Source organism: Dasypus novemcinctus, chromosome 3, assembly GCF_030445035.2.
Source record: "Dasypus novemcinctus isolate mDasNov1 chromosome 3, mDasNov1.1.hap2, whole genome shotgun sequence".
NCBI lineage: Eukaryota > Metazoa > Chordata > Mammalia > Cingulata > Dasypodidae > Dasypus > Dasypus novemcinctus.
The window spans coordinates 170,854,255-170,868,420 of record NC_080675.1 but is presented as its reverse complement, the minus strand read 5'-3'; the positions used below and the strand labels follow the sequence as shown (position 1 = coordinate 170,868,420).

Below are 14,166 nucleotides of genomic sequence, written 5' to 3'. Positions count from 1 at the left end.
GCGGCCCCATTTCCCTGGAGGTCAGGCCTAGGAGAGTGCCACTTGCCAACCGAGATGAGGCCTCTGGTCCACGCTGCCTGATTTTCAGCGGCGCCCGCTGATGCCAGCTCTTCATTCGCCCGGGGAAGAGGCCCACCTGGCCGTGCAGGGTTAGCAGATCGCACACGACAGCTAAGGAAACAACGATGCCTCACCCAGCCCTGCGGCTGCCCTCATCTCCGCCCTGTCGGCGGCTTGCTGGGCGACCTTTGGCGAGCCCCTGGGCCTTTCTGAACACGATATTTCTAGATGTAAAAGGAAAGAGGTTGGGTGAGGGGCATCGCGGAGATCCCAACCTATTCTGGCTTCCGTGCTGCAGCTGCCTGGGATCCCCAAGCCTTATTGGCAGAGGAGTGCAAACTGGGGGCAAAGGTGAAGTCCAGATATGAGGGGCTGAGTGAGCAGAGGAAGCTTGGAGGGGAGGAAGAATTCCAGGCCCCAGGAGGCCAGACTACTCCTCCAGGTGGGCAAGCCACGATGGGGGTGGATGGGGTAAGGTACCAATTTGGGTCCTGGAAATGGCCAGAAGAGCTTTGAGCATCGCTGGGTTAGGGACTTGGGGGGGAGGGGCAGGTGTTGAGTTTTGCACCCAGAGTGCAGGGTCATTCATACCAGAGGTCGAAACTGGGTGGGTTGTGCTCGCTCTGGGGGCCTTTTTTTTTTTTTTTTGGTGCGTGTGTGTTGGGGAGTGTCTTGGGAAATTAGAAGTCAGGCGCTCTCCACCTGCCCCAGCCCTGCCGCCGTGATCTTTACCTGACACGGGAGGTTTGCATCAACGGATTTTTGCAGAAAGCAGAAAGAAACCCGTGTTCTCACCCATGCAGGCTGTTTCTCCATCGGACCCCCCAACCTGGTTTCAGGCCTTTCCAGATGGTTTGGAACCCTGGTTTTTAAAAAGAAGGAAGGAGGGAAGGAAACGAGAGAAAAGGAAAACCCCAGCTCACTTGAACCGTGAACAGCCGTGAGGCTGCTCAGTCTCCGGCCTACTGAAGGACTAGTTCTTGCAAAACAGCAAAGGGGTGATGGTGATGGGAAAGGAAGATGGGGTCCATGGCCTGCCCACTGCCCAGACTGGAAGCCCAGGCCTGGCCTGGCAGGCGAGGGGGCAGGCGGGGAGCGCAGGGTGGGCAAGCCAGCGGGAAGAACTGCTCTGATTTCCCCGAAATGAGGTCAGGCTAGGCGCCCAGGCTCCCAGGTGCCCCGGGAAGGGAGGGTGGCCTGGGGATGCTGCCGGGGCCTCCCGGAGCCAGGAATGCCCATAGTCACCCTTCCCCAGCCTCTTGCCAAGGAAAAGGGAGAGTGGCCTTTAAAAATGCAGGAAAGGGACCCGCAGGAGTCGCACAAACCCTTTTACCTCGTGATTATCTCTGGAGAGAACTGAGGACAGAAGCAAGAGGGGCACTGACTTCCCTGCCTGGTCTTTGTTTTTTTCTTCTTGTAATTTTCTTTCGAATAAATATCCCATTCACCGTGGTTAAAAATTCCAAAGGCGATGTGGTGGAAAGCCTCCCTCTACCACCGACCTCAGCCATGCAGTTTCCGTTCCCTGAGCCAATGGGTTTCCTTTTTGTACGGTTTGGATTTTTATCTTTTTCAGATATAACCTATTTTCAAAATAATTTTGTTAAGCAAAGACAAAAAGGTTTTTTTTTTTAAAAAAAATGGAATGAAGATGGAAAAGGTACCTATTATTAGCAATCTATAAAGATTTCTATTATTACCGAGAGACTGGGCAGGATCTGGTAGAGGCCGCTGAACACGGGCCTTATAAATAACTGAAGGAGAGGCTCTGGGGAATGGAGTGGGCCCGGTAGGGGGGCGGGGGGGCCAAACTGGAACCCAGATCTGGGCTTGGGAGCCTTGCCCCTGGAAGTGTCCCTTTAGGCCTCGGGGTTGTTTCCGTCTGTGGAAAAGGGAAAGGGGGTGTGGGCCCAGGTCAGGGTGCAGCCTAGTGTCTGAGCGCTACCAAGCCCACACACCAGGTACGCTCCCTGGGGGGGGGGGGGGGAAGGGGGGCTGGGCCCACTTTCTTCCCTTTGCCAGGCAGGGTTCAGGGCTGGGTTGACAGTGGCTCATTCGGGGTGGGCGGCCAAGTTGCAAGAAAAGCTGAGGTATCAGGGCAGACAGTGACCCTGGAGGCAGATGAGGACCTCAACCACCGAGAGAGCTTCACCCAGGGTGCAGGGGAGCGTCCCACGTCCCCGGGCACGGCTAAGAGGGGCCGGGAGGGAGCCTGAGTGGCCGGGTGTGCTGCCTTGGGTTGCCATGGGAACGCAATGCAGATTTCCCCCAATTGCTTTTTTATTTGCCAGACGTTGTAATACATCTTATGTAGCGACTTCGCCGGGGCGGCGAGAGCAGGGGGCACCGGGAGTCTGGCTGCACCGTAACCATTCCGGCAAGTTGGGGAGGCGCAAGCGGGAGTGGCCCGGCCAGAGCCCGAGCGGAGGCTGCGCGGGGCCCGGCTGGGTCCCTCCCACCCGCCGCGCTTGGTTTGTATGCAGGGCAGGGCCGGCCGGTCCGGGAGGGAGGCCCCCGCTCCGGCCCCTCGCTATTGAGCGCACTCCCCGCCAGTTCTGCTCCGCTTCACGCTGCACGCAGACCCCCCAACAGCACACAAAGGCAGCTGCCAGAGCCCGTGAAAAGTGATCAAATTATCAAGAACTTGACCTCACCGAGGGGCGAAGCTCCGGCAACCCCCCAGCCGTATGCTAATGGTGCTCAGGGGCTGACTCGTCGAATAATTCGATAAAGGCCGCATTGTTAGCGGCGGGGCAGCCCCCTGCCCACCCCTCACTCCCCTCTCACCCCCACCCCCTACCGGCCTCTGTCTCTCTCCCATCTCATTTGCATCCCAAAATCCCCGTCCGCAGCTCCGGGAGCGGATTGTTCCAGCCTGATTTATGGGGCGAAGGCGAAGGCTGGCGCCTTAGCCGCCAGCGACCCCTCTGCAACCCCGGCCCCCCTCCCTCCTCCCGGCCCCCTTCACTTTGGGGTTCCTGCTCCCGCACTCGGGGCAGAGGGCGGGAGGAGGGCCAGGGGAACGCTGGCGGGGTCCTCCAGGGTGGTGAGGTGCCTACGGAGGGAGCCGAGGGCAGGTACCTGGTCCGGGCGCGGCCGCTCCGCCGAGCTGGGCTCCGCCGGGGCCGCCGCGGGCTACCCGTGGCTCCTCGGGCTCGTGTGGGCTGGGCCGGCGGGCCGGGCGCTCCCACGCAGAAGTTGTGAGATTCATTTCTACTTTCGGTTATCTAGCTTTATGACGGCTCTGTGGCACTCATACAGCTAGATAACCAAAGAGAGAAACGGGCCTCCCTTCGCCACCGCGGCGACCGCGTCCTGGACCCCACGTGCCGCTGCCCGCCCGGCGCCGAGGCCTGAGCGGGCGCCGCTGCCGGAGCCCTGGGCTCACGCGGAGAGCCGGGGGTGGGGTGCGGCGGGGGTGGGGGACCGACGGACACCCAGACACACGGACTCCCGCACCAAGGCCGGCGGCCCCAGCCCGGCGCCCTCCTTCCCTCGCCCGCCCGGCCTGTCTTCCCCGGCTCCCCGCGGCGGGCGTGCGGGTGCCGGCTGCCCGCTCCGACGGCAGCCCGGGGCGCACGGAGGGCCCCGGCGCCGCGCACTCCCGCAGCCTCGGGCGCCCCGGCCGCCCCCCGCGCACTGGACCGCCAGCCCTCCTCTTGCAGGCTAATCGCCCCGCGGGGAAGTGACGTCAGTCCGGGGCTCGGCCAATCACAGGCTCCCATTCAAATCCCAGCCCCCTTCCCGCGCTCCGCGCCACCCAGCCTTACAATGGCCTCGGCGTTCACGGCTTCCCCGCGGCTGGGGCAGGGGAGCCCCGGCGGCCTCCTGGGGCACCAGGTCGGAGCGCCTGGGTGCGCGCCGTCTGGCCTTGCCTCCAAACTCCTCTGTCTTCCCCCAAGCCCAAGGGAACCCGGCCGCGACCGCGGACCATCCGAGATAGGGAGCCCAGTGAGCTCCGATGACCAGGTTTGGGGACGGGAATGATGGGGCGTGGTGATGGTGGCTCCAGGGCGGCCGAGAGCGCGCCGGGGAGGCTGAGCGCAGGAGCTGTCCAAGCTTTAACTCCGCTCTCCTCTCCCCATGCCCAGCCCCTTGCAGCAGATCCAGCCCACGTGCCGAGGCTGGCAGTGGGGACTAAAAGTCTGGGGGCGCACGGGTCGGTGAAACGACAGCGCAGGGTTCCACCCACGGCGCCTGAAGGGCGCAGGTGCCCGAGCAGAGCTACCCTCGGGCCAGGCATCCCAGTACAGGCCTCGGGGTCCCTCCTCCTTCACCGTTTCTAGGCACGACCGGAAAGGCACAACCCATTTGTGCCTGGCGCTCTTGGAGTTATTTTAGGCCCGACCTCGGCAGCAGGTTAAATTTATGTTCTACCGAAAAATGAAAGCCAGAGGCGCCTCGCCCTCCTGTTCCGCAGTCAGCACACACCTGGCCCACTCGCTGGAAGCAGCCGTGGCAAGAGCCAAGGGCTACCACCCTGACGGCACTGAGCGTGGCAGGATGGGCGGCTCCGTTGGTGCCTTCCAGATGTGAGGGGCCCATGGGCACTCCTTGTCCCTTACCCTGGCGGTCACCCCCCTTCTTTTTGCGGCTGCCTCCAGCCTTGGGCCCTCGGACTCACCCTTGCCTGCCAGCCATTCCTGGGAGGTGAAAGATAAAATATGAGAGGGAGAGAGAAAATTTGGGTCCCACGCACCGCCAGAAAACCCTTCAGGCCAAAAACTAGGGAAAGAGTCATCTGCGGAACGGGCGGGAGATTTCCCGGCTTCCAGCGGTCAAGGCGCCAGCTTGCTCACCCAGCTTCCCGTGGCTGAGACACCGAGCTCGACCGGGTTGGACATGGGGTGTCCAGGGGGGTCCACATTAATGGAACCAGGGGTACTGGGCACTCTCGGCCAGGCAAACCTCTGCAGGATGGATTCCAAAGAGGTGGAAAGTGGGTGATTTGGAAAGGATTTCATTCTTTTTCTAAATAGCCCTTTCTCCCCCCAGTCTCCCCTTAAAATGACACGTTCCGATTTCATCAAGTTCCCGATTTTGTAAAGTGCCTGTTTCTCCAACGTGGGTCTCAGGTGTATTCTAGTTTCTCCTGACCTTTATGTCCACGGTGCACCTCGTCCAGTTCCCTTCCCCGCCAGCTCGTGGCCCACCAGCCCTAGCATCGCCACGCTTCCTTCCAAATCCCATTTTGCAGACAAATCCCTTTTTCCAGAAGGAAAGCAAAGGCCAGACAGGACAGGAACAGTAGAGAAACAGAGCAGGCAGCAGCGAGGCTGGGAAAGGAACCACGAGAATTTGGGCCCGAGACAGTTAATTCTAAAGGATTTCCATAATTGGGAGCCTCCTCGTGCTTCCCCCTCCTCCTGCAGCTCCAGGAACCCACACTGTCTCCCCTCCTTGGTGCTATGTGGGGGCGGCCTCCCAAGCCCGGGTCCTTCTGGGCCACCCCGGGGTGGTAAGGGCGGGGCTGCGGAGGCCGGGAGGGGCGGCAAAGGCCCGTTCACCTGCCAGAGGCAAGGGAAGGAAGGGAGCGAGATGGGAGAGGGAAGGAAGAACGAGTCCCTCGGAGTGTGATTTAAGCAGGATGCTGCACAAAATGGCTCCTCAGCGAGGCTCAGGGTAACAGCGCGCCAATGGCCCCGCTGGCAAGCCGAGGGCGGTGGGGCCTCTGGGAGAAGAATTCAAAGCCCGGTTTGGATTCAGTTCCAGTGTGGAAGACCTCTGTGCACAGGGCTGCACCTCTGCTGTCCTTTTTGGGAAACCGAGGCCCTTGGTTAGGAGCCGGGAAGGGCGGTTGGGGAAAGGCTCCCACCCTTGCCTGCTGCAGGCGGGCTGGGCTGGCCGAGCATCATTCCCCGCACCGCCCTCAGCCTCGGGCACCCGGGCATCTTAACCGCACTCTCAGGAGGGAGGTCATCGTGAGAGCGGCCTCGAGGACTGGGCAGCTGCAAGGAGGGAGTTGGGGTGGGCCGGGCTCGCGCTGCGGTCTCCCGTGGCCGGCGGCCTTCTGAGCAGGGTCACAGCGGGCTCGGGTGAGCCCAGGATGCTCTACCCACCTCTCAGACTGAACGCCCTCCCCGTGGCTCTGCCACGCTCAAGACACCGGACTTTCCAGCACTTGCAGCCGGACCTGGGCCTTGGGGGTCCCGCTGGGTCGGGCTCCACACACAGGTCAGACAGGGGCCCGGGAAGTGGTCCAGGTCAGTGCGGGGCGGAGGCGCCTGGTGTGGCCCGAGCTCTGCCAGCCGAGGGTGGTCGGTGGCCAGGCAAGCTGATTCTCAGCCCGGGGGCGCCGAGAACGACACCAGCCCTTGCCGCCATCGCCCCGTCGCCTGCCGGTGGGACTGTCTGGGTTCTATACTCCTCACCCCAGGCCAAGGCCCTCGCCCTAAGGTGGCCAGAGATTCAGCGTCACCTGGCTGGGCGCGGAAGCCGGGACCTGGCCATGGTACTGAGAACCGCCCGCGGCCCCGCTCCCTTCCTCCCCACTTGCGCCCAGAACTTCCTGCGCCTCCTCTCCGCGGTCCTGAACCCGAGCTCCAGGGCACTTGCAGCTACCAGGAGATGCGAACAGAGGGAGGGAGAGCCCCTGTGGCAGGTGGCTGCTCAAGAGAGGGCCTCCCTCTAAGGCGTCTCCACTGAGAATGAGACATTCCATCTTCCACATTCAGACCTCTACCAAGAACCAGAGACGCTCCGGGGCGTGAATTCCCATACCCCGATTGACAGAAATATCCATTCACACTGCAACTACCCGAGAGTCCTGTGCCCGTGTGGATCCAACAACCTGCACCTCCACCCTTGGTCCATCCAGCCATCTAGCACCGAGCCTAAGGCAAGGGGCAGCACCCTCGCCCGAATGCACACGTGTACCCAAGAGCTCTTGTACCCATTGGTGGCGGTTGCTTTGGCTCCAAGCTGGCTTTGGCTAAAGTTCCTGTTTCAGTTAGTGATTACACATCTCACTGTAGGGGCCCTGATTCCAGTCCATGGTGAGTAAGGAGGTTAAATGGAAGGAGAGGGGGCGATTCTGAGCTTAGCCGACAATCCCGTGTAGATACCCACGTCCTGCCGGAGGTCATCGGAACTCTGAGTTTCAGGCCAGGTCCATTTGGCTTCCTTCCCGAGCCCCTCTGGACCTAACATCTGGGTCTTAATCTCTAACCACAACCCAGGTGAAGGCTAAGGTGCCCGCCCTTTTCCCATTGTCCCCTCCCTCCCTTGCTCTTTTTTCCGGTCCAAGCTTTAAGTTCATCTCCCTATTGTCTGGAGACTGGACAGACTGTCAGCCCAGAGGTCCAGCGCTAGGCGGCTCAGAGGTGCCTAGCTCCAGGGAGGCCTGCAGTCTCCATACCCACCTTCGTGGATATGTGGGCAACTGGGCTAGAGTGACCTCTCACCACTCTCTTAGGGCCTCCTTCTGCTCAGGAGCTGAGGCCTGGGCAGCCAGGTTATGGGCTCCAGGGAGGCCCAGGCCAGGCAGAAACGCCCAAAATGCCCCTCCTGAAAAGGCCTGGGTAGAGCAGCACCCCCTCCTCCCAGGGTCTCCGGCAGCTGGCTTGCTGATGAAGTCTCCTGCCATGGATACTGCATGACGCCCACCTCCCGCAGTAACCACCTAGCTTACCCTCTGTCCCTGGTTTCAAGGCCAGACACTCAAAACTCTGTCCTCTCCCTCTCAGCTGTAGAAACCACCTCCTCCAGTATGGGGGCTCAAAAAGGTGCTACCCTTATGCCGCAGCACAATTTCTCCCCAGCCACAAAGACTTAGACGCGTGCTTCCCTCTCCTGACCTGACCTCGGGACGTCTCCCAGCTTCTGCTACCTCTGTGCTCTCCTGGGGGGTTGGGGGGGCAGCCTGGCCCCCCCCTTCTTCCACCACTGCCTTCTTCCAGAAAAGATCTTCACCAGAACCTCAACTTCCACCACCATCCTCATTCTTCCACAGCTCACTCCTGAAGCTGAGCTGGAGGAGGCTACTGAGACACCCACAGACAGATCCAAGAGGCCTGTTCTGGGGCAAGGAAATGGGGCAGAGCAGAAAGGATCTTCCAACAACTTCCCATTTCAGAGAAGAAAAATGCCATACCATAAATCTTGTCTAGAGTGGGTGTTGTATGATGCAGTATTTGTTTAAAAAAATTTTTTTTCCCTGAAAGCCACCTTCTAGGTTATTTTCTGTGGGGGAGGGGTGAAAAGGAAGTAGGGTGCCAAGGAGAGGGGCGAGAGGGGCGAGAGGGGAGCCAACCCAGAGAGTCCCCAGAAAGCTCATTTCAGAAGCATTCCCTTCTTTCTTCTAAACCGGCCTGCGGTCTCACAACTTCCAAACGGCCCTGCGCCTCTCCCCTCTCTGCACACTCTTAAGTCCACACCTCCCAGACACCACCCCACGACCCTTGACCTTGGCCTTGAAGATGTGCCAGGGTTGACCGTTCAGGCCCCAGAGGCCGAGACCCGCCTCCCAACCGCAGTCCGAGCGCACCGCACCTCCCGCGCCGGCGGCCCAAGGGGGCCGAGCTGGGGTGCCCCAGAGCGACGCAGCTCCCTGACCCTTCCCCAGCCGAAGCCATCGCCCTCGCGCCTTAGTCCCCGCTTCCCAGCCTCGCCGAGACACGGCGGGCAGAGGCACTTACGGACCGGGAAGGGGGCCGGGGCTCCGCGAGATGGTGGCGGGGGTGGGGCGGCTGCTGGGACCGCGGCCCCGATCAGGCGCATGCTTGGGCTCAGGCTCGGCTGCGGTCGTTGTCCAGGCGCCCCTGCCCCGGAAGGCGCACGGCCCGGAGCCGCGGGAGGCAGGCATGGCAGCGGCGGCGCGGGGGCTCCTGGCAGCGCGCCTCTTCTCGGGCTCTGAGCGGCTCCCAGCGCCGCCTTCTCCGGCGGGCACAGCCCGCAGTGACGTCAGCGCGGCTCCCCCCGCCCCCCAGCTCTCCTCTCACCCGGACCAGTGCGGAATGGAGCGCCTGGGAGGCTGCGGAGGCAGGCGGCGAGGGGCTCCGTGTCCTGCGCCCCGACCCTTCGTTCCCCCTCCCGGCTTGCCTCCCTGCTTTTCCCGGAGAGTGGGAGCTCCATTCACCTCCCCCCACCCTCCTCCCAGCGCCTCCAGGCTCGCCCAGAGCCACCAACCACCTCGGAGAGTGCGGCGAGCAGCGGCGTGGAAGCTTCGCTGGCAGCTCCAGGCTCAGGATCTGGGATGCTTTGGGGAGAATGGAGCGCAGAAGGCATGGAGGGCGTCTCCCCTCGCGGTGGAACCGGGGCGTCCTGTCTTTCCCCCACATCTGTAGTGGTTAGGCTGGATTGGCCGGTCCCGGAGTCCCCAAGTGAGATCCGAAGGCATTTTTTTTTTTTTTTTTTTTTTTTTTAGCTCGGGGAATGCGTCCCGCTCGGGGCTGGGGATGCCCTGCAGGATGGGTCCTGCTCGTCCAAGACCCAGCGCAGTCCGGGTCCCAGCCCTGGGTTGTGCACCTGCAAACTCCCCGCGCGCTGGGCCCGGGGCGCCCAGGCGCCGCTGTCCAAATGCTGAACTCGGACTCTTCTAGGTCGGCTCCAGACTCCCAGGTTTCGCGTTGCCTGCGGGGACTGGCATGTTATTCTGGGCCGCATAGCTCCAAGCCCCGGGAAACTTTGGTGTTCCGGGACGTTTTTGGAGAGCGCCAGGAGAGGGGGAGAGCGACCGAGGGGGAGTGGGAACCGAGAGGGCAGGGCGGAGCGGCGCGCCTTGCAGGTCGCCGAGCGGAGCTGATCCACCGCCTTTCCCCGCGCCCCAGCCTCTCTCCGCGTCGCCAGTGTGTGTTTCTCTCGCCGCCACAGCAGGGGAGGTCCCTCCGGCTGAACTTGTCAGCGGATCTCACCATCCATCACGAGCCAGACAGACAGGCCAAGTTCACGAGCAACGCTGTTAACCCCTTGCAAACCAAGCGCCACCCACAGGAGGGAGCCGCTTGGCCGGAGAGCGCGAGCTCCGGCTCCGGAGGCACCGCTTCCCAGAAGCCCTGGCTGCCGCGTCTCGTCTCTTCTTCCCGGCTTCGCTCCTTCCTCAACAACTCCGGGGTGAGGGCTCCAAGACGGAAGGAGGGTTTATCCGCCTTCCACGCATTTTCCGACTATTCCGTAATTTTATTTACTCTTTCAGTCTCCACAACCTCTCTGGTTCCTCCCCTTCTAAATTAGACACCGGTGTAACCGATAGCTTTTCCAAACGTCTTTCTTTCCCCCATTTTTGGGGGGAAAATTGGAAAAATTGCAAAGTGCAGAAAAATATGAGATTAAATAATAATAATCACGCTTAATTTCTAGACCTAGCGGCCTAACAGTAAAAAAAAAATGTATCTTTAGAAAAAACCAGCAGTTGTCGATTGTGTGGGGAAGGGTGGGCAGAGGGAAAGAGAAGGCACCCTGCCTTTTGGAACTGGATGGGGAAAGAAAAACAAGCCGTGAAAAAGGAATCAGAGAGGACAAGAGGTGTCCAGAGAGATCCTGCTAGAGGGGCCATGGGGGTCGCGGTGAAGGGCTGGACACAGCAGCCCAGAGTCAGACCGTAGTGGGAATCTCTGGCTGGGACCCAGGGCAGGGTCCAGACCCCCCCTCTCCTCTTCCCCCTCCCCCTGCAACCACCACCACCCATCTGTGTGTCTCCACTGCTGGCCGTTTGGAGAAGCCCCCAAAACCCGCTGGAAGCTTTTCCAGGCCTGGGGGCCCTTTCCTGCAGGTCAGAGGCTTGGCTCTACTCCGGAACCCCAGCCATCTCCCAGAGAGCTTTCTCAGCCTTTCCCTTTGGGTGCCAAGGGTCGTGGGCCGCTTCCACCCCCCACCCCCGCCACCCCCGCCACCCCAGCCCCAATTTCCTATTGAAGTCTGGCGTCTGGTAGCTGGCGCTCCTAGCACGACCTACCAACTTTTCCTCGGGCATTTTCTCACCCTCTCCACCCCCCCCCCCTCCCCAGTGCTTTCTTTTCTTCCCCTCGGCTCCTTTTGAAAGGAGGCACCCAGGCCGAGAACGTGTTCTGCAGTTTAACTACTTCCAAATTCTTTGTTCAGGTCACCCCGGGACTCCATTGTCCGCTATTGAGCGCGCGGGCGGGCGGGCGCGCCTCCGCGGGCCCGGCCTGAATCCATTAGGCCGCCGCTCCGGCCCGCGCGGCCCATTGACTCGCCCGCCTCGGGCGCCGCCGGCGCCCCCCTGCCCCCCGCCCGGTCCTCTCCACTCCCACCCTCAGCTGACTTTTTTCTGGACGGTGCTGCGTAGTCGCAGGACGCTGCAGGTCCGGAGGGGGTTGTCTGGCTCTCGGCCTGTCCGGGAGGGACTGGCCACGCAGCAGGTCTGGTGCCATTCTTGCCGACTCCATCCCAGCCTGCACGGCCTCACCCGCGACCCTGCTCAGACCCGGGTGCTGGGCGGGGCGCTGAGTACTCTGGGTTCCAGGGCACCCCTTGGGGAGGCTGCAGCCTGAAACTCTCCGTGGGGGCACGGGGGATGGGGGGTAGCCCGCGGCAGAGCTCCTCCTGAACTCCTGGCGCCTCCCCGCGGTATTTCAAAACCCTACAGCCAGCCCCAGCTTCCTCGCTCTTCTCCTTCCTCCCTGCCCAGAACCCCAGGCTTCCAGTGTGCTCAGGCTTCTTCTGAGTTGAGGCAGTGAAAGGAAGGGATCTCTGCGGTCCAATTTTAGAGAGAAGCACACTTGAGAAGAGCCAGCCCCGACTTGTGCCCAATGTAAGCTCCACATCGCCCTCAAAGACCTGTCTCCCCCACGTGGTGCCTCTTCCCCAGCTTATGGGGAGAGGGGTAAGCGGTATGGCTCCAGGCATGCCTTCCAGGGCACAGGTGGGGGGTGGCTAACCCTTACTTGCCTAAGGCGCGGGAAGCCTGAGAGCCTTTGCTCCCCGAGGGAACTCAGCTCTGTGGTGCACACCTGGTAACAGGCTTCTGGGGCCTGCCAAGCACCCCAGCGAGCATCCCTCAAGCCTCACCTGGAGGTGAAAGCGCACCCCGAGCCTGGGAAAGGCTTGGGAGAGGCTGTGTTGGTCCTGAGCCCACGAAACAGCATCGAGGTTCAGAGGGGCTGGTTCACAGGGAGGGAGGGCCCAGTAATGGGTTGGTTGCTCTTAGGTTTCTGTGCCCGGCGCCCGAAGGTTTCATCCACCCAGCCTCCAGCTCTGGGGTTATCAGGTCACTGGGTCCGGGGCACACCTGGTGGCCCAGCCCCGAGGCTCCCCGCCTCTCCGGTCAAGCCCGCCCGGGCCGCCCCCAGGAGCGGCCAAGCCCTTCCAGGGAGCCGAGTTCAGGCGAGAGCGGTGCAGAGGCCCAGTGGGGCGCTGGGGTGCCAGGCGCAAAGAGGCCCCAGCGAAGGGCCGCGGGAGGGGGCGCAGAACCCAAGAGGAAGAGCCTTGGCCGGTGGGCGCCGCTCACGCAGGCCGGGGAGGGACGGCTGGAGGCCGGGACCGCGGGGAAGCAGAGCGCGGCGATTTCCCGGAAAGGACCCAGGTCTGGCTGGTCTCGGAGGAGCCGCCCTGGGGAGCTCGCGCCGGCCACCTTCCTGGTGGGTGCCAGCCCTGAAGCTGGGGAGGAGGGAGGCGCGCGCCTTCGAGCCCCGGCCGGACTAAATGAAGGTCCCGGCCGGAAAAAGGAGCTCCTGAGAGTCTCTGCGGCTCCAACCCCACCCCGACCTCCTCCCGGCTGCCGGGTGCTCGGCTCTGTGGTCCGGACGGCGCCGCTCCCCAGCCCGCGAGCGCGGCTCCGCGCGCTGTCCGACAGCGCCCTCTGGCCCGGATTCCCGGGAGATGCAGGGGCGCGCGGCTGCGGGAGCCGCAGGGCCGGGCGGCGCCTCGACGCCGCGTGCTTGCAGGTTTGGGGCCTTGATAGAGGGAACAGAGAAGCAGAAGCTGAACCGAGCTGGGCTCCTCTTTCTCCTCCGGGCTCCTCTCTGCATTTCAAACTCCGCGCAGAACGTCTGCTCAGGGGCATGCCCCCCAATCCCCCCCCACCAGAAAACAGTTACCAGTGCACACCCAGGATGGGGTTTTGTGGGGGCAACGGGACTCCAGGTTTAAAGCCACCCCTCCCGTCTACCTGGGACAGAAGCCTTTGCTATCCTGGCCCTGGGGCACGTCCCTGCAGCCTCCGGGGGATGGGGCAGGCTCAGCACAGTGCCTAAGCTTCCTGCAGCCAGGCCAGCTGTGCCCTCCACCCCCCCCCATTTCCAGCCCCCCCTCCCCTCCTCAGCTCAGCGGCTTCCCTTTCAGCCATGCTCCTCTCCTCCTTGTAGGACCTCAGAAAATTAAGAAAGAAAAGCTCCTTCTCACTAGGAGGCTGGGGATCTTCCGGTGTTCCCAGGGTGGTGGGCAATAGGCAAGAAGAAATGATGCGGTGTGCAGGCAGGGGCTGGGATTTGGAGGGGAGAGGGCCTTGAGGTTTGCCCAGGCTTACACTTCCGGGGGCAGGAGGGTCTCCCGCTGCCAGACTTGGTGTTCTGCTTTCAGTCTGGCTTTTTTTGTGTGTGTGTGTGTGTGAAGGTACTGGGGCTGGGGATTGAATCCAGGAACTCACATAGGGCACCCCCCGAGCTGTTTTTTTTTAAATTGTTTCTGTTTTTGTTGTTCTTGTTGTTTTTAGGAGGCACTGGGGATGGAACCTGGGACCTCCCATGTGGGAAGCAGGCACTCAACGGCTTGAGTCACATTCACTCCCCTTGCTGGGTTCTTGACATTTGTTCAATCAGCAAATAAGTGCTGAGCTCTTACCATGTGCCAGACACTGCTGTGGACAAAGCCCAAGAAAGTGAGTCACTGGCTGGGCCACACAGCTGGAAATCGCTGGGCTCAGGGTTCAGCCTCAGGCCTGGGCCCCCCACCCCCACCCTCTTCTCTTACTTGGAGGATGACAGAGGTCTCCTCACTGGCGCTCCAGCACAGGAGGCAGCCCCCTCCGGTGTGTCTTCCACCTCGCTGAGCAGGGCCCTTCCTCAAGTGCTGATCCGGTGATGTCCCCTCCCTGCCTAAGACTCTTAGGGACCTCCCCTGCCTCCTGGACAACACTGACGCCCCCTCATAGGCACAGGCATTCCCGGGCTCCTGTCTGCGACCCTCCAACTCCCACCATCTCAGGCGTCT

The 14,166-nt window shown here is 62.0% G+C and overlaps 1 protein-coding gene across 1 annotated transcript in view; it reads right to left on the bottom strand.

Moving 5' to 3' along the window:
- LOC101417831 (uncharacterized) overlaps positions 1 to 9,896 on the bottom strand; it is a 35,582-nt gene extending 25,686 nt beyond the window's left edge. The window contains exon 1 of the mRNA XM_071214365.1: positions 9,190 to 9,896. Within this exon, the coding sequence (XP_071070466.1) occupies positions 9,190 to 9,338 (149 nt within the window). The 5' untranslated portion in view covers positions 9,339 to 9,896. The remainder of the gene's footprint in view (positions 1 to 9,189) is intronic.
- Between the last annotated feature and the right edge of the window lie 4,270 nt (positions 9,897 to 14,166).